At 38.7% G+C, this 18,283-nt stretch overlaps 3 protein-coding genes across 5 annotated transcripts; all 3 read right to left on the bottom strand.

Moving 5' to 3' along the window:
- Window positions 1–3,079: 3,079 nt before the first annotated feature.
- LOC114723906 (probable serine/threonine-protein kinase At1g54610) lies at window positions 3,080–6,514 on the bottom strand. Its single transcript, XM_028910158.1, has 7 exons — window positions 5,995–6,514; window positions 5,138–5,422; window positions 4,723–5,040; window positions 4,347–4,565; window positions 4,114–4,208; window positions 3,894–4,008; window positions 3,080–3,751 (listed from the first exon to the last, which is right to left on the bottom strand). Exons 1-7 carry the CDS (start codon window positions 6,385–6,387, stop codon window positions 3,401–3,403), a joined length of 1,776 nt encoding a protein of 591 aa, XP_028765991.1. The 5' UTR covers window positions 6,388–6,514; the 3' UTR covers window positions 3,080–3,400.
- A 1,433-nt stretch (window positions 6,515–7,947) lies between these two features.
- Window positions 7,948–11,670, bottom strand: LOC114723900 (TSL-kinase interacting protein 1). Of its 3 annotated transcripts, none has more exons than XM_028910150.1 (8): window positions 11,444–11,670; window positions 10,581–10,719; window positions 10,168–10,382; window positions 9,833–10,071; window positions 9,508–9,739; window positions 8,739–9,137; window positions 8,340–8,459; window positions 7,948–8,248 (listed from the first exon to the last, which is right to left on the bottom strand). In XM_028910150.1, the coding sequence occupies exons 2-8, from the start codon at window positions 10,702–10,704 to the stop codon at window positions 8,159–8,161; spliced, it is 1,419 nt and encodes a 472-aa protein (XP_028765983.1). In that variant the 5' UTR covers window positions 10,705–10,719; window positions 11,444–11,670; the 3' UTR covers window positions 7,948–8,158. The 3 variants fall into 3 exon arrangements, with proteins under 3 accessions (XP_028765983.1, XP_028765984.1, XP_028765985.1); XM_028910151.1 differs by having other exon boundaries at window positions 11,481–11,670; XM_028910152.1 differs by having other exon boundaries at window positions 11,485–11,670.
- Window positions 11,671–12,639: 969 nt separating this feature from the next.
- LOC114723872 (uncharacterized) lies at window positions 12,640–15,059 on the bottom strand. Its single transcript, XM_028910108.1, has 3 exons — window positions 14,806–15,059; window positions 13,931–14,011; window positions 12,640–13,450 (listed from the first exon to the last, which is right to left on the bottom strand). The coding sequence occupies exons 1-3, from the start codon at window positions 14,962–14,964 to the stop codon at window positions 13,046–13,048; spliced, it is 645 nt and encodes a 214-aa protein (XP_028765941.1). The 5' UTR covers window positions 14,965–15,059; the 3' UTR covers window positions 12,640–13,045.
- Window positions 15,060–18,283: the final 3,224 nt, after the last annotated feature.

Below are 18,283 nucleotides of genomic sequence, written 5' to 3'. Positions count from 1 at the left end.
TATGCAGCAAAGGAAGCAGAGCATTCACCACTGAAGTGAGATAACCGACACCTGTGAGGCTTCCATCACTTTCGCATAAACCCATCAAGCAAATTATCACGTGGGAGGAGGCTAAGCCTTCCCATAACTGTGGGGTTCCTCTGTCCCCTTCATTTCCTGCTAATTAATCTCGTTAAAACATGATTTGCCTTCGCAATTAAGCCTAATCAAGCAGCAGTTAATGAGGACGGAAAACGTAATGATGTTCATGTACCGGCGCACCCAAATCACTTTCCTGCGGAGACACAACATGAGGGAGGGTGGTCCCCCTGAATTGTTGGGAAGAGGATCCACAGACTGGGAGCTTTCTGGTTTGAAGAGGATTAGCAGACTAATCACGCTTGGTTTCGGATTTATTTGAGGAATGGGACTACTGGTTCCTCTCTTGCTCGACAATTTTGGAAGCTCATTTGTGGTGTAGGGCACATCCTCACGTGCCGTTGCTGCTCCCATCTACTTTCCTTTCCTTCTTCACGCCGATTCAATCCATTTCCTCCCCCATTCTTTGCATCCCTCCCACCCAAGTCCCAACTCATTCACATCTCTCTCTATTTTTTATTTATATATCATTACTTAGGTTCTTTTCTAGTGGTACGTAAGAGATCAACAGAGCACAAAATAATGTTAAAAGGATTTTTTTTTAATTGGCAAAGGACAAAAGATGAAAAGATTGATTAATTAATAATTTAATATCACTATTTTATTTCTCTTGATTTTTTTGTCACCCACAAGTCTGGGATGTACCAAAGGACAAGCAGTGAAATATCTGTGATGTAAAATCGTTATCATAATATTTAACGAAATTCTTCTTTATTTTCCAGAGTACTTCAAAAAAAAAAAACCAGGAAAAGAATGGAATATGGATAGTACTAGTGCTACTCTCGATCTTAATATCACATCCTCGTATCCGAACAAACCCCTCCGACCACCGTCCCGAGCTGTCGCCGGGGAATTTTACCGGTCCAAACTCAGAACACACTTGGCCGATCAGCGAATGGTTGGTCTGATCATCACTCTGTCCGATGACGATCAATATCCCTTTCTTTTGATTACTTCTATTCATCCACATTCTCCTAATCAGCATGCTCATTTACGCGTAAAAGGAGTTTTGATTAGCAAAGAAAATACATCGATCTTGAAAATGTCAGTTTTGTTCCCATTCCTCCATCTGCCTTCCAAAACTGTAGCAGCGGCAGACACAAAATATCTACCTGGCGCATAGAAGCTGTGTTACTGCAATAGATTGAAGTTTAGCTTAGATAGAATCAAGAAGGAAGATGTTGTTCTCTGGTATGGCGAAATAGCTGGGAATCCGAACGAGATGCATTTAGATTGTCTTTTCATCATTGTTATTCACGAGCCTTTTGATGCATTATTACATACATTATCCTTCCCTATAGTCCGGGACACAACTTTGTGGACACCACTAGCAGAACTGCATCGATCCATCGATTTCTGATCATGAGAATTGGAAAATGACTGAGTGGCCCTTAGCATTCAGTGATAACTAACCAGTGATTAGTGACTTGGGTCTGCATTCAACAGGGCCATGTAGGCCTCACCACCTTCGCCAGTTTGCTTCCTGTGTGTATCCCTTCGTCTTTTGTTCCCAACAGTATATTCCCAATATCAACGGTACACCCTTGCGTATTTCTAATCAGCATTTCATCATCTTCATCATCATAATTTACTCGGATGAAAGCGTTCCATTGATGAAAAACAAAATTTTGGCGTCTGCATGACACACACACACACACATGTATATAATAGAAGTAATTCTACTGATCATAGCTGGTCCCAGAAGCCACTATCTCCAATCAGAGAGTAATGCCGATAATGCAAATAGGCAAGCGGCCACCTTCCTGCAGGTGTAGAGCGCACTACAGAGAACACCGGCTTCTTTTAAATTTGGCTTGAACTCTGAAAGATTTTCATTCAAGCATGGAAACAAGAAAGTCCTTGTCATGAACAGGACCGATATAGGCACAACTAGGTGGTAGTATGTGTTAGTGAATAGTGAATAGAAGGTGTTGGTATGTGTTTGTAGATCTTTATGAAGTCCCCCCCCCCCCCGGCGCTCTTTTCTTTCTCACTGGCCTTAACCCCAGTGACTCTGGAATTTCTCCTCTCTGCTTCAACTTCTTTCTGATCCTTCTGTAATTCTGCGGCCGCATCTCTTGTATTTCCCATTTCATTTAGTCTGCAGCTCTGTAATTTCCCTTTAATCTTCTTGAAATCTTGTATTGTATTCGGAATTTTCATCAAACATAGAATAGTATTGTTTTGTAATTTGAGTAAGATTTTGGAGTTCGTTACATCCTTCTCGGCCTATCATTTGGCCTCCTCCCCTGCCATGCAAGATGAGCACAAGGACCAATACAGATTTTAAAGCTTCAAGGGTCCAAGAAGCATAGATGTTTTGGCCACCACTGGGAATCCGGAGCTCCAAAGGAGAAAAAGGTTAGCATCCTACAATATGTATACCGAGGAAGCTAAGTTCAAATCCTCCGTTCGGAACAGTTTCAAGTGGATCAAAAGCAAGCTCATGGTTGACTATTAGGGTGTGTGAACTAAACCGTATTGCTCCTTCTTACACTTATGCTTGATTATATTCTGTTAACTATTGATCTTGTGAACGTATTAGTGTTATTCATGGGTGTATGAAAAAGCAATCTCTTAGTCCCTTCCCATGAACACAAACCCGCAAAGCTGTCCTCGACTCCACGTGAAGCATCTTCCTTCAAATTCAGCACGGATCCAGTAGTTCCTTTCTTTTTGTCCAAAAGACTCGTTGAATGTGGATGGCATCCATATTTTTTTTATATCCATCTTCTCTTTTAATTGTAGTAGCCTTTTACCTAATGCTCAAATGATTAGCTTTTAGTAGTAGCCTACGCTAATCCTCCGATGATTAACTTCTCATGTTTTTTAGGCAATGCGAGTTCCGTACTTAAAATCTTGTTTTCCCCCCGTACTTAAAAAGGAAGAATTTCTGACTGCACTCAAGGTAAGCACAACATGGATAGATATTTATATAAAATAGTTTAAAATAGACAATATTTTATAACCACCATACAATATCTCACAAACATATATGCTCTAACTCTTTTAATGTGGAAAATTCACCAGAAACTTTTTGAAGTTGCATGCAGTCCAAAATGCGGACTCATTTATTTATGGAACAGCAATAGGAGAAAAAACTCGAAAACATGCGACACTTAAGTACGGTTTAGGCAAATAATAGAGAGAAATAGAAAAGGAATGGTAATAGCCTCACTTGTGGATCTTATAAAACTGGGACCCTTCCTCTCTGTTTCTCTTTTACCTTGCACCTGTAAGTGCCCTTCAAGTGATCTATTTCTCAATTTCGATTGCCCAACCTCTTATTTAATTCAATGAGATTAGATAACTTATCCGGATCAAACCGATAATCCACAAGAGAAAAGGATCGGCGAAATTGAGCTGGGTCACTGCCTTCTTTGCCATTCATCATGGCCTGCAAGTAGCTGCTATAGTTCTTGACGTTTTTGAGAGCATTGGGATGTGCTTCAGTCCTGGGAGATCTTTTCTCACCACTGGACAGAAAAACTGGAGACAGAGTCAGTGACGTATTCAAGCTCCCTTCTGTGGTATATTGTTTCGAGTTCGATGATGTGCCGCTTAGACTATTTCCCGTTTCTACATCAGACATGCTTCCTTCCACATTCTTCTTCTGTTCAAGTTATATAATTTCAGATAGTAACATGATGCTTTTCAAAGAGATTCTTAAATATACTGTCTCAGAGCCTTTTAAAAGGTATTTGTCTCATTCATGTTTAACATCGCTTGAAACAGAAGTGGGTGTAAGGTGTCACCTCTTTCGAGGATTCTGAATTTCTCACGACTTGTTGTCCGGCGGCAATTTTGTTCTTTTCTGACCGAGTCGCGTTACTTGGCTGGGGTATTTGTCCTTTCTTGGATGACCTATGCCTACGTACGTATATCCAGAAAACCAATTAAGTCACAGACAACAAGGAGCCTAGCACTAAACTCTGGTCACATCGGCACTTTCACACTTACGAGAAAAAAACTTACTTTTTGCGTCCTTTAGGATGTGAGCGCTCATCCTTCTCTTTGAATATTACCGGTAGAGCTGAAGGAGGGCATGGTAAAGGACTAGTCTTGAAGAACTGAAAGCGCAAACCAATTAAGCATATAAATGTGATACACTTGTTATTTATGAGGAAACAGTGCGAAGATTTCATCAGTATTTTCTAAACGAATAACACAGGGGGAGCAGTGGAGCGGTAAATAAGGAAAGAGCTCACTTCAGACTGGAGAGCAGAGGCAGCAGTGCCACGATAGTTAGGATCAAGATCCAGAAGCGTAGTTAAGAGACCAATAGAAGAGGGAGGAAAAGCCCTGAATATTTCATCATAATTAGGCTTGTAGTTTGGTGGCCTATAACTTGTCATTAGCTTCAATTTCTTCCAGTAATCCTCCGTTGGAGAACCACATAGTTTGAAGATCATGTGCATTTGTTCAACCTACACCCATCCCATTCCAGCATGACTTTCAATTAGCATATTTGGTCTCTTAGAAGTTCAAGCGTTGTATATTTTGAGGATGATTTTCAAATCTTTAAAAGAAGAGATATTGAAACTGTGTTGAGAAAAAGAGTGAATGTATTGGAAGGTGAAGCACCTCAGTCCTGCCAGGCATGATTGGTTTTCCAAGAAACATCTCAGCCAAGAGGCATCCAGCACTCCAGAGATCGATGGCGAATCCATAATCAGTTGAACCCAAAAGTAATTCAGGGGCTCTATACCAGAGTGTCACCACTCGATTGGTGAAAGGCCCTTGTGGTTTAAGATCAAAGGAATTTGCCAGCCCGAAATCTGCAACTTTTAGCATCCCTTTCTTGTCTATTAGCAAGTTTGAAGCTTTTACGTCTCTGTGCATAACCCCCCTCTCATGGCAATGCTGGAGTCCAGAAAGCAATTGCTGCATGTAACACTTAATCTGTAGCAAACACAACCATCCTCTCAATCAGAGAATTTGATAGCAAATTCTCAAAGTACAATCTTTAACGAATCTACTACAGGGAACTCTTAAGAACCTGTGGTTCAGTGAGTTTCTCGCCAGGGCGGGTGATGACTCGGGTAAGGTCGGACTGCATGTAATCGAAGACTAGGTAGAGACTATACTGCATCCTTGAGGTGGCTATGCCTTCAAGCTTGATAACATTGGGATGGTCCAGCTTCTGCAGAATCATGATTTCTCTCGCCATGAACTTTATACTTTCTGCATCCGATGTGTCAAACCGGACCTTCTTCATGGCAACAATCTTTCCCGCTGCCTTCTCTCTGGCTTTGTACACGTTGCTATATGTTCCACGTCCTATCTGCAATCCAAATGCACCAAAAATTAAAGATGTTCAAATAATTATAAGAGCTCAACGCGAGATCTTTTCTCCCATGTATCAATCCACTACAAACACCTTTGCTTCATCTCTTCTTCTTTTGACTTGACGATGTGTTATAAGGACGTCAGGAGCCAATTCACTAAACTCAGATCAGAAAATCCTAATCATCAATCTTTTAATATAAAATTAGAACAACTGGCACTATGGTGTTTAACTGTGCGTCTTGATTCCCATGCAATTATTTGAAAAATTAACATCCCTGTATTTACGTGGATTGGGTGTGGATTTCTCTAAACACAGAAGTATCACTATTCGGTCTTACCACGTTGGTTAACGGCAAAAGGGTGAGGAAAAATTGAATTGAATTTGTTAACTTACGTTGCAATTCCAATGCAAGCGTGCAAAGTTGCGAACATGTTGGACGAGAACGACAAAGTCATTTGATATATTTGTGAATGTTGTTATGGATGAAAGAAATATGTAATCCTACGATGCATCAAGTTACAAAACAGGTATAAAGAGAAAATGCCTACTGTTAGTTAGTTAATTACCTTGGCAAGCTTTTCATAACAATCAGCACTCTTGGGAACCAGCTTATCCAGAACATGCGCAGGTATATTATCAACCAACCACTTCGGCCAAGCACCCACATACACATCTTTTCCAATCTTCTTGTCCTCAAATCTCCTTGAAATATTGCCAACCTCATCCCTCTCGGCCCCAGGAGCCAACCTTTCTCCTCCCGCTTCTTCTCTGACACCACCACCGCCATTTTCTGCTGTTCTTGAAGTTGAAATCCTATGTTGTACCTTGTCGGAAAGTGGCTTCTGATAATAATAGCCTCGACTCGTGTGTTTGGCCGCCCTGTTTTGACTTCCATAGCCATGGTCCCGTTTCCACCTCTCGTTGCGAGAGGGAGAAAGCTTGGTGTTGACGCAGCCCATTGCGACACACAAGCATGAGACACAGAGGTTCTGGATTACCCTGAGAAGATATGAAAGGCTGTTTTGGCCGGCATGGTCTTAGATTCTTCAGGTATGCTTAGCAACAGAAGCTTGGGATGATGCTTTCTCCGTCAATGACGATTGAAGGGACGAATCAGATCGACTGTGCTTGGATTATTCCCCCATAATCAACAACAGAGACACTGTGTTGTTAACGAACCCGGCAGATTTCGAGTTGTTTTCTGGAATGACCGGCGCTACTGCAGGCGTAAAAAAACTGAGGTAATTAAAAAATGCTGAAGGTGTGGCTCAATGCTGCATTTTCACTATTTGTTATCGTCTTCCCCATTCAGTAATTTGACTCATTTTAATCTTTATGGATAATGCTATAATGCGGATGAAAATGTTAATAAATTGTTTATATTAGACAAAAATGGCAATTTCTACGTCAATTTTTAAAATTAAAAAAGGACAAATTACACTACTTTATAATTATTCGTTTGAGATTACTTATTTACGTATTTATAAATATATAAATTGAAAGAAAACTCATATTATATTTCATAAATGATGATTGAAGAATTGTTTATAAACCATTTCAAACAAGCACTAAAATAATTTATTACACTTTGATCTAAAAATTACTTCCTCAAAGTATTCATATATTTGAGTTAATGGCATTTCTTGAGATACTTAAAATTTTATTCAATAAAATATCAAGTTTAATTCTTGTTGTACATAATGTGTGTGGGTGTGTCAAAAGAAGAGTTTCACATTACTTGAAATTGTGAGGGTTCAGGTAAAAAGTTATCTCAAACTACTAAATGGGCCAAGAGGAGAAGTGAGCTCCCATGCACAATAGGCCACTAGAAACAAATCCGATAATTTTTCTTCACCCCTTGTGCACGAGTCAAATGTGGTACTGGACACTTTATTAGAAATATCTATCTAAATTTTAATCTTATTCATCTTAAATAGTCATTAAACAAGTTAATCATGATTTGAAATTGCTCATTTAATTATGAATTAATTCTCGCTAAATATGTTTAAATGTGCCTAATAGTATTGTGATCTGTAGCCTATAAAAAGGATATGAGATCGAAGTTCAAAAAAGAATGTCGTGTTCTAAGCTTTCTGACAACTCTCTTCCCTTCTCTGATGTTCTACATTATTGAGTTCTTTTATCTTTTGCTGTTTTGCTTTCCCTGTTCTTATAGAAAGAATCCGTTTAGAGACTTTAAGTTCTATCACCAACAATTCTTTTATTAAATGATTAAATTTTAACAGTACATTAAATATATAAAAAGTGTTTGGATAAAAACCAAACTATAATTTCAGAAGTGTTTTTACGGTTTAGGAGTTTGTCTTATTTTACAGAAAAATACTTCTGAAAAACATTTTTGAAAGTTGCCAAACACTCTCGTAGTTGAAGTTTAAAAATTGATTGTGGCCCTAATAAGCTCATAGCTAGTTCATAATTAATTAAAATAATGCTTTACATATATGGAGTCAATTAAGCCAAGCTTACGGTGCCATCAAATTTTTGCATGTCAAAAACAATAAAAAATAATTGTGCCCGAGCATTTAATGGACAGGCTGTGTTGATAGTCTAGTTTGTATACGACAAATTACTCAGTTCATATCAGGCCTCTTGTTTTATCCCTCCTCTTTACAGCTATTGTTTCTATCATGTACATTTCCTTCACTATCCATCAATCCTCTTCGAGACGGTAAAGCTAATTGTTCTCCAACAACATATGCATCCGAGCCACTATCTAACAAATCCGCCGATGCTAACACTGTCTCCTCCAGTTAACTTCTGAGCGGGCATACCAAGATCAAAAGGCCCCAAAGAGTCGCACTGCATTAAAACATCATAATTTAAATCAGCCATCAAGGAAATCAAAACACGTCAACAGGTGAAATTATACATTTATAAAAACGTTGAGTACCCAATTGATGCCTCCTAATCCAAGACTTCTTTCTTCATCGTATGTACGTGAAAGCAGCAGGTCTGTCTGATTCCTTCCGGAGGCAAAATCTTGGGGCGGTCCATCTTGATTATCATTAACCTTTATTACACCATCGCACACAAAGTAAACGGCGAAGTAAATAATCATAGCAAGACTACCATGCGACATACCATCTACATAGCAAGCAGCAGGTTTCACCCTAAATTAAATCCTGATTTCCATTATAGTGGAAAGCATGCCCATGTTTCACAGCAAACCCACAGATCCAAAATTGATTGTTTAAAGGTAAAAAAAGATTATTAGCAGAAAGCTAATATATAACATGTGAAATATTACGTTTCATTAAAATATTCTAACCGAAGACTAAGAGAAATAAACCTTTTCTGCCTCTGGCAACTTGAATGAGTTAGAAATATCCAGGCTGCTGGGTCCAGAACAAGTCTTCCCAGTTGAAGACTGCACATGAGTTCCTGGGGAAGAGAACTTTCGAAGAGAAAATGCGTGACACGTTTCTTCAGCATCCAATATAGACGGGCGGAAGTCTTCACTGGATGCCTTAGGATGACTATTTTGGGAAATAATAAAAGCATCCAATGAATCAGAGATTATTTGACCTGGTTGCATGCCTGCATTGCTGCCATTTTGTTTTGAATCTAAGGCGCTTAAATTGCCCTGTAAGGATGCTTCAGAAAGCAGTCCTCCAATGCTTATATTCGATAGACCATCAACCCACAGTAATGACGGTTGTTCCGGCACACTACTTATTGGTTCATTATCCTATTCAAAACAAGCACGTATTTGTAAGAGATAGGAAATGGAACGTATTGAATCTAAATTTCCCAACAAAACATGACTGCATCAATCATTTACGTAATAACTGCTGCATAGGGGCATCTAGCAGCCATATTAGACTATGTACAGGTCAGTCCACTACAAGATTTCCAGATGTGTTATTCGCCATATAATTCTTCAAGTCAGGTATAATATGAAAAAACTGCTCAGGATCATTTATGTTCCCATCCTCAAATAAAATGAGTATATACATCATCTATATCCATCCGCAATTTCCATTTCTCCTTTAACAAATCGTTAATTTGATACTACCGTTGCAAGAAATGCACAACAAGAAATCTAAGCCGCAGCTTACCAGGGATAAACCTGATCCAGTGTCCACTTTATGAGCCCCAACGGAATTTGCTGCCTCACCCATATCGGTTGCTTTGTACTCTGCATCTGCCTCGTTATGATCGTCATTCAAAGTCTTGGAATTAGTGACACCACCTCCCTCTGTACCTTCAGACCGTACGCCAGCCTCAAGGGAAAATGATACTGAAAGCTCAGCCATAGATCTCGGATCATTGATGGAGAACCAACCATACCTTAAAAAAGGAAAGAGAAATCACAAAATTATAGAAACTACCCAACCCACTTTGAAAAGGAAATTTGAAAAACAAAGTGATCAGACAAGATACCTCAAACGAAAGATTGCAGGGCTTCCAACAGCAGCATGAACTGCTGCTGCTGTTATTTCACTATCATCTAATGTCCATCTTCTACTGTTAGACAGGTTTTCCTTTATGTTGTATGGAAAAAGCATGGGCTCCCCTATAGCTACTATCGAACTTCCCCACTTCTTTTTAAGGTGTTTCAGCACTGAAGAAATTTTCTTCTGACCACCAAGAGTGAGCTCCAAATAAGGATTGTGTCCACCCTGAAAAGGAAACTATGTCAGCACATAATCATGCCGACTGGTTCAGAGGTAAAGCATTTTAAATTTGTCCAAAGGTTTCATGTTTCAGCATCTGACCTTTTCCAATCCTATTTGTGTGCCTTTATTTATTGGAAAAAGTTGTAACTTCATCTTTGCAGAAGAAATGTTCTTTTCTTCAGGATGAAGTTCAAGAGCTTTTCTCTTTTCCATAAGAAATGGATCTTTGGAAGATATTTCAATGCCCATTCCCCCAGCTTCCTTAAAAGGCAAGCACTGAACTTCGTTTTCAACCAACACATTAACACCACATCCTAAGAATGGATCAATCGGCTTTAGCAAATTATCCAGTATACAGACAAATGAACATCTGTATAAATTTATGAAATAAAATGCGCAGTTCAAGCAAATAAAACGATAATTGCCTTAAAATGAATAGCAAGAGGATAGTTCAATCCACTGAGTTGGATCCAAATTTTTCTGCATTAAAGGGAAAAGGAAAGATGTATCACCATGTGTTTCGTGAATCGACTTATTAGTTCTCCTTGACGATTTTCTTACTCCAACGCTTCCTGTCTTTTGAACGCAATTTTTAGAATTCATGGTTTTGCGGTCTGGAGATTTGCCTGTTTTCATCGCGGTTCAACTTTCCTGAAAGGGACAACAGGAAATAATCGTCTATCTTTACTATGATCCTTCTTGAAGAGAATGCAACAATTAATATGTGCAGTTTCTGGTACGATGAAAAATCAAGCACTAGAAATTAATCAGATAAGCATATCAGGGTTACTTTTCCTTCCCCATTTCAACTCCTAAAATCTTTTCAGCATAAGGAGGCCGCAAGTGTATATCAAAGACGAACGGATAACACCAAAGCCATAGGCGGACTTATGATACACTCAGTGGTGGCATCTGCCCCAACTAAAATCATGGAAATATGCATAGTTGATGCAATACCTTTATAATTTTTGTTCCGGATACTTTGACACAACTTGCGTCAAGTCATTTACAAAACCATATACCTTGTGAATTTTTAATATTGATGATAACATAAAAAGGTTAACAAACAGAATGCCTATACAGAACAAACCCAACATTGTGAAACAACACAATTCAAAGCATCTAAGTCGCGAGTAATCAAAATGAAGAGGGCAGAAGTATAACAGCCAATTCGAAAAACTAGTAAAAAGTATTAAACGCAATCTGTAAATATGCCCAAATTCAACAGCGCCAATATTCAAACGATTACAAGACCAGGTTGAAGCCAAATTAAAATGAAAAATTTAAAACAAAGCAAGAATCGCCACGCAGGGAAGGCGCGTGGTTGAAAAAATTCAAATCTAGATTAAAAGCAGATTGAACAAATCAATCTCACCGGATTTTGGGAGTAGAAAAAGGCCTAGGATTCGAACCTACTTCACTACTTGCCAAAGAACAACCACGCAGGGCTGACAGAGGCGGACGGCGGCCGACCGCTTGTTCGTCGACGAAGAAAAATAAATCCGCTATTAACGAGATCGTATTTTGTCAGGGTTGTAATTAATTTCAGGGCGAACTTGGCATACGTCGAAATTCATGAATTATCATCTATATCTCCAAAATTTCAATTTTATCTTGCTTCCCGCCCATGGACGCGTTTATCCCCCTTGCCGCCATGTTTTTAAAGCGAAATTTGGTGGGGCGGTTTGGAGGTTCTCGCGACCCGCCTCTGTTGCCCTCTCTGTGGGGCCATATCTGTTTTCCCTTTCCACGGTGTCCAGGTGTGCATCCTCTTCCACTTTTGAAAGGTTCTTCCCCCTTTTATTTTTTTGATTTTTTGTCTTTTTATCGTTCTTCTCGTCTTGGTTAGAAGTTGCAGCCGGTGGTTCGGCAGTACCCATGTGGGCTTATGTGTTATTTGTTCCACTCTGGGTGGGAGACATGCTATGGTTGACATTGGGCCCAATTTGAGTCCGGCTTGGTTGGACTCGCCCATGTCATCGTTCCTACGTCCTGGCCTTGTTTCCTACTGTGTTTGTGTCCCTATCTCTGGCTGTTTCGCCATCTGGCTAGTGTGGTTATTGTCCCCATTTGCGGGGCCTCCAAGCTATTTTGATTTTTTGCCAGCCAGGCTATTTTGATTTTTATTCCATCGCTCCGTCCTCGTCGTATCCATTATGGACGCTCCATAATAGCAACTTCTTTTATAAACACAAATAAAAATTATCTTTTTTCATTTACAAAAAAGGCTACTTTTAGATGCTAGTCGGCTTCATATATTGCCTTTTTATTTTCTATAATTTCAGCTCTTATTTATCTGTTTAATCCGCTTTTGGGGATCCATATGGGTTTGGGAAAATCAATTGATGACTATAGCAATTTTCATCGTTTGCACTGAAGAATTTTAGTTTGGAGTCAGAGAAACGTAATATATCTATCCATTAAGATATCAATATATCAATATACTAAACAAATATTACAAGAAGCCAGCCGTTTTTAATAGAGAACAAAAACTGGAATTTTTATGCTAATAAAAAAATGATTTATTCGGGAAAAAAAATAAAGGGAAAAAACGGCCTAAGGTACAATTCCTGAACAGTCAACAGATGGCAGTGCGATTTTTAGAGCACAATCCTGAGTATGTGTACATCATTTACACATGGACAAACTTTTTAAACCAATGAAGGACTATAATTCAATGAGAATTATATGCTCAGCAAGTCAAGACACCCAAGCTAATAATATCACCCAGCAGATATCACACACTATCTCATAGTATGACCAGAAACCTCTCATTATATAATATGTTTTTGGAGTAATCAATCACTTAGGATAGTGGCAGAATATTTTCCTCAATACTATTGAGTTTACATGTTCAAACTGGCCCATACGATACGTAAAAGAATAAAGTAACATCGACATCAAATTTCATCCTTTCTCACCACACATAGTACCAGATACTTCAGTAATCCTTCTCTTTCCAACAATATCATCAGCATCAATAAGAAAAATCATGACCTGGACTGTCTGCATGCATGTCCATGCTATCACCAGAGTTGGAAGAATTAGTATCCCTGTTATTACTAAGATACCCTATCTCAGTGTTCCTGTTTCCATTCGCTGATGACATGATATTACTTGAAAGACTACCACCCTGTGCTAACTGATATGACTGGAGGCTGTGACGAATGGGGCTAGACAGAGCATTGGAGAAAACAGAATTCTTTCCTTGCTGATCAGGTTGCCCATTACGAATGGCCTGCCCTGTAACAGCTGCGGCAAGTGCATTAGATGGTATGGAAGCGCTAATGGTATTGGTGTGCATAACAGTCTGGAATTGTTGCTGGTGAAATGGCTGCCTCGGGGACATTGGGGACTCTTCTGCTCCATATTCAAGCTCATTCTACATAAAGACACAAAACTCATTATTAAGGAGTTATATTAGCCAGCCTAATGCAGGTTATATGAGTTTTCATCTAGAAAGAGCCATCCCAAAATGGAGTTATTCTGTGGCGGTCATCTCAGATAGCCGTGCAAAAGATCACAAGGAAAAATCAGATGATATTAACTGGTCTGATACATGCGTGACTATGTCAAAGACTAGGATTTAATCGTTGTTTCCATCAAAACGTAAGTTTCAATAGATGCAACAGAATTTGGGTGGGCGCTCCATGACAAGAACAACCTGGATGCAATATAAGGAAAAAAAAAAAAAGTGTGGTGTACGCCATGACAAAGGAAAATTTATTAACAAATGAATTCGGCTAGAAGGGAGAGAAGAGACAACTCAATGAAGAAGTAAAGCTGCGATACACAGAGCCCAATCCCACCCTCCTCCCGGCCAAAAAAAAAAAAATCAGTAAACATTTAGTGGGCACAAAACCTGCAAGTGAGTCACTATATCAATTGTCCCCACTCTTGATCCTTCTTCTTGTTGTCTAAGAATCCACTGATATAATTTTTCCTGTATATCAAAAGAAGCAACGTCAATCAAAATAAGAATAGCCACAATACCAATGCCGACAAGACGAAGAACACAGATACATGGGCGCATGCGCACCAAGCGGCTGATCATAAACAGAGAGAACCAGCTGCTTGACATATCCCCAAGATAACGCAGACAGAGGTATCACCAAGCAAGCAAATAAAGAGAAGTAAAATCAAGTTTCTTGGATATAAAGAACAGAATTGTTCACTGTTCAAAAATTCAAGCATGGAACGACCATGCTGTCAATCAGGAACTTCGAATGACTAGATTGAAAAGCTCCTTGAGGAGCCGTCAGGATATTTGATTCAAGACAAGGCATCGAATGATACACTTAAACGAAAATGTCAGATTCAAACAAGCCAGTGTCTACTATTGATTTCTGATAAGTAAATCGAAGACTCTACTTCGTAGAAAGGAAAAACTTCAGAAGACAATACAGTACAAGCAAGCAGTTGAGATGGAACCTACACAAGAGGGATTGATGATAATGTTGTTAAGGAAAAGGGGGGGGGGATTGTTCAGCGGCGCCAGTTAACACTAACAAAATGAAGAAAAAATAAAGACCCAGATATTCTCTGATCCCCCAGAAGATTCTACCAAAGGAACGTTGACCGACACAGATTCAATTAATTGATTACAATTAGGAGAAGGCGATTAACCAGGAGTAGATTACGAAAATCCATCGATTATGACTCGTGAAAGAGACGGTGGAAGAATAAAAAAGGATGATTAAAAAAAACAAAAAAACGGGGAAAAGGGATCAAATTAACCAGAGCGTGTCGTTCGCCAGCTTGGAAGGAGAGTTTTTGTTGGTTCATAGCCTGAGTGTAAAGGTGAGAGAGGGAGTTGGCGGCGCTGCAGAAGGTGGAGTACATGGTCCGGTCGACTTCGTCGAGGCGGGTGGCGACAGACTTCCTCTTCTTGGCCATGAGAATCGAAGGGAGGGGGAGCCGGAGAAACCTGGGAATGTGATGTATTTGATTCGAGGGTTAGAGAAGGGAATAAGAAGGAAACGGCGAGGTTTCGCGAGCATAAAGGTTGGTGCTTGGCGGCGAGTGGAGAGACAGAGGCGACGGTGTGGATGAATCTCCGAGTGGCGTACACGTGGCGTATCTTGACCCCTGGACATCTATTCATGCTCTTTTTTTGCTTCCACGAACAATTTATTAATTAATTAACAATTAACTAATTAAGGACGCATCCGTACCGTGTAAATATGATCCCCGCAGCATGCCGTGCTGGTAGGTTGGGATTGCCACTTCATATCAGCTTACATGCATCACATAAAATGTATTTACAAATGATTTAAAACCGATCCAAACAGGGTCTTAATTTTTTAAGATAAATATTCTTCTCGTGTTTATCTTAAAATGTGATATTGGAAATGCATGTCTTAAAATAATTTTTTATAATGTTGCATTTGATAGAGTAAAAATCTTTTTAAGGTGTGCAGATATTTAAATTAAGAAAGAAGGAGAGAAGAGAACTGAGAAGCACGAAGCGCGTGAAACTTGTCCCCTTTTTTCTCTGTTTGTATATATAGCCTCTCCTCCTTTCTCGTTTGTAAAAGAAAATACAGAATTTAAGATCAATCATCAATCACTACATACATGTTATAAGCATCACAATTTGGACCGTTCAGGTTGATTTTTGATAGTTTAAATTAAATTTAAAATTTTTTATATATTTTAATTAACTTTTTGTTTTAATAGATACATAGTTTAAAATAAATATAATATCATACGTAGTTTAAAATAAATTTATCACTGAAAAATATTTATATTAAAAATTTTAAATCTGAATCATTCATATTAGATTTTGGATGGTTTAGATTATATTACAGTGATGAGCACATAGTACTTATCGTTATGATGACCACTAAATAAAGACCCGTTATAAGTAAATCAAAGTCGATTTTCTTGTACTAATTAGGGCTAGGGCTGCACATGGGCAAAGTTGGGTAAGACAGGTCCCTTGCTCGATGCCCAGCCCGAAAGATGAGCGGGCTGTATTTTACAACCCACTACCCCGCACTGCCTAGTAGAAGCCCTAACTATTGGGCAAGGCGAGGGTGAGCTGGGTAAAGCGGGTTTTTCTACCCAGTATAATGACACCATGCCCTATATCATATGTAGAAAAAAAATTTCAATTATTGTGTTTTGAGACAAGTGAGAGGAAAAAAAATTATCACAAATGAGTCTATCACTCATATATATATGGCCTATGTAGTCTTGTTCTTCAACTTTCGATTTCTTATGGGAGGTAAAAAAAATATATTTAATAATCAAGCTAAATCGGCAGTTCAATTCCTTAGTTTATTCATATAGTTGGCAGATTTTTATAATCATATGAAAGCACAAAATTTGAAAGGTGGTTTTATTTTTCTTTTTTTTTGTGTTAAAAAATTGGATGTTAGAGAAAAAGAAAGAAATCTGACTTGGAGTAATTTAGCATATTGAATATTATATTTTGATATTTAGCTCTTTTATATAATTATAATTTTTATGTTCTTTTCATTTTTTTCCTAATTTTACCTAATTTTTTTAGCCAAAATAAAAGAGATAATTGCTCAAAATAATATTATCCTATATATAATTATATATTTTTTTGGGTAAGGCCAAATGAGCAGGGCAACATACTTTTTCCCGCGGCCTTGTCCTGCTTGTGAATTAGCCTGAATTGAAAATGCCCATTTTTGCCTGGGCAGCTTTTTACTGGGTTGGGTTGGGCACTTTTCTTGCGGACTCAGACGGGCTTATTGGGTATGCGGGCCTCATGCACACCTCTAATTAGGGCGGTACAATTGTGTTATCGAAAGAGGGAAGATTTCTGTCGATAGCGAATCAGCTATCCCCATGCGTTATTATATGTAATTTATAGCTAGTGATTACTGATTACTGATAATTTGATGTAGTTGTTAATTCAATTTTAGTTTGAACAATTTGTGTTTTTTTTTTCAAAATTAATGTGTTTTGAGGGAAAGGAAAGGAAAGTGATAAATTATAGATTTCCTCATGCCAAAATATGCGTGGAAAGTAATGATAGATCAAGAAACTGGGCTCAACGTTAACAGGGTCGAATAACACTGCCTCGTTCGGCAATATCCAATTGTCTCGACCGAAGAAGCTTCTACCGTGAAGTTATTGTTTGTAAGAAACACCAGATGGAAAAGAGCGAAAACAAAGTTGTAAACCATCGAGGAAAAGTAAAGGCCTACAAGACGCAAGCTCAAACCAGAACGGAACGATGATGATGATACTTATAAACCAGAGTTTATACAAGCCACATCAATATTAGCTTCCTGGCTACTTCTGAAGGGAAATCACTTTTTCCGTTATCAACCTGCAGGGTCAGCAATTTCATTGAATTTAAGGAATCAATTTACTGCCCCCATAAATTTTCTTATTTCTATTAGTTTTGCACAAGTTCCCCTAACAGTTTGCGGAGCAGGTAAACTTGATTGTCCGTCTTCATGAGTCGTCCGTTTTCTGGGCTTTTCCTTGCTCCGCCTGCCAACCCATGCTTGTTCCGTTACTACATGTTAACTGTAGTAAGCAATCAGATCGTATGCCGTGTAAAACGAAAAGAAGATCCATAAATCAAGCGCTAGCAGTCAAATAAGCAGCCACAAAAGCACTAAATACGTGAACTGCTTCTTTGTCTATCTCTCTCTCAATAGACTCCACCTCTTTCTTTCCTCTAATAATGCCTGCGTCTCCGTCCATATTTATTATCTTAGCTTCACATTAGCTAGCGTCCTCCTCCTTTCCCTCTCTGTCTTCAGGTACGTTACATCCTTTAATGGCCTCCCAAGCTTTGTTTCTCCGTCTGAGAGAGAACAAGATAAACGACACGCGAAACTTCATCTGTCTCAAGGACGCTCTTAATTTCTCACACTTTATTGCTCGCCTAATTTTTGATTAAATCCCTGTTCAGATGCAAATTGACCCTCTTCTTTCTCACCTTTTCCTAAGAAAATTGAATCAATATTTTCTGATTTTTCCTCTACTGACACCCCTCGAATAAAAGATATAATCAAATGCATATCTATTTTTTATTACTGTACGTTAAACTACTCGAACTGCTATTGTAAATCCTGCTTATTGTCAATTTTGCATGTGGTTGGTAAGAAAAGAATTGAGACGCGATATTTGCAGTAGATCGGAATAAGAATTTCATCATGTTTACTTGTATTTTGTCCTTCCCCAGATATTAATTAAAGCGGCTGGATTTCATAAATAAGTCCGG

This window comes from Neltuma alba, unplaced genomic scaffold, assembly GCF_004799145.2.
Source record: "Neltuma alba isolate B1F8T4 unplaced genomic scaffold, ASM479914v2 tig00012161_pilon, whole genome shotgun sequence".
NCBI classification, from domain to species: Eukaryota; Viridiplantae; Streptophyta; class Magnoliopsida; order Fabales; family Fabaceae; genus Neltuma; species Neltuma alba.
Note: the sequence above shows the minus strand (reverse complement) of the source record. Positions and strands in the feature narration are given on the sequence as shown.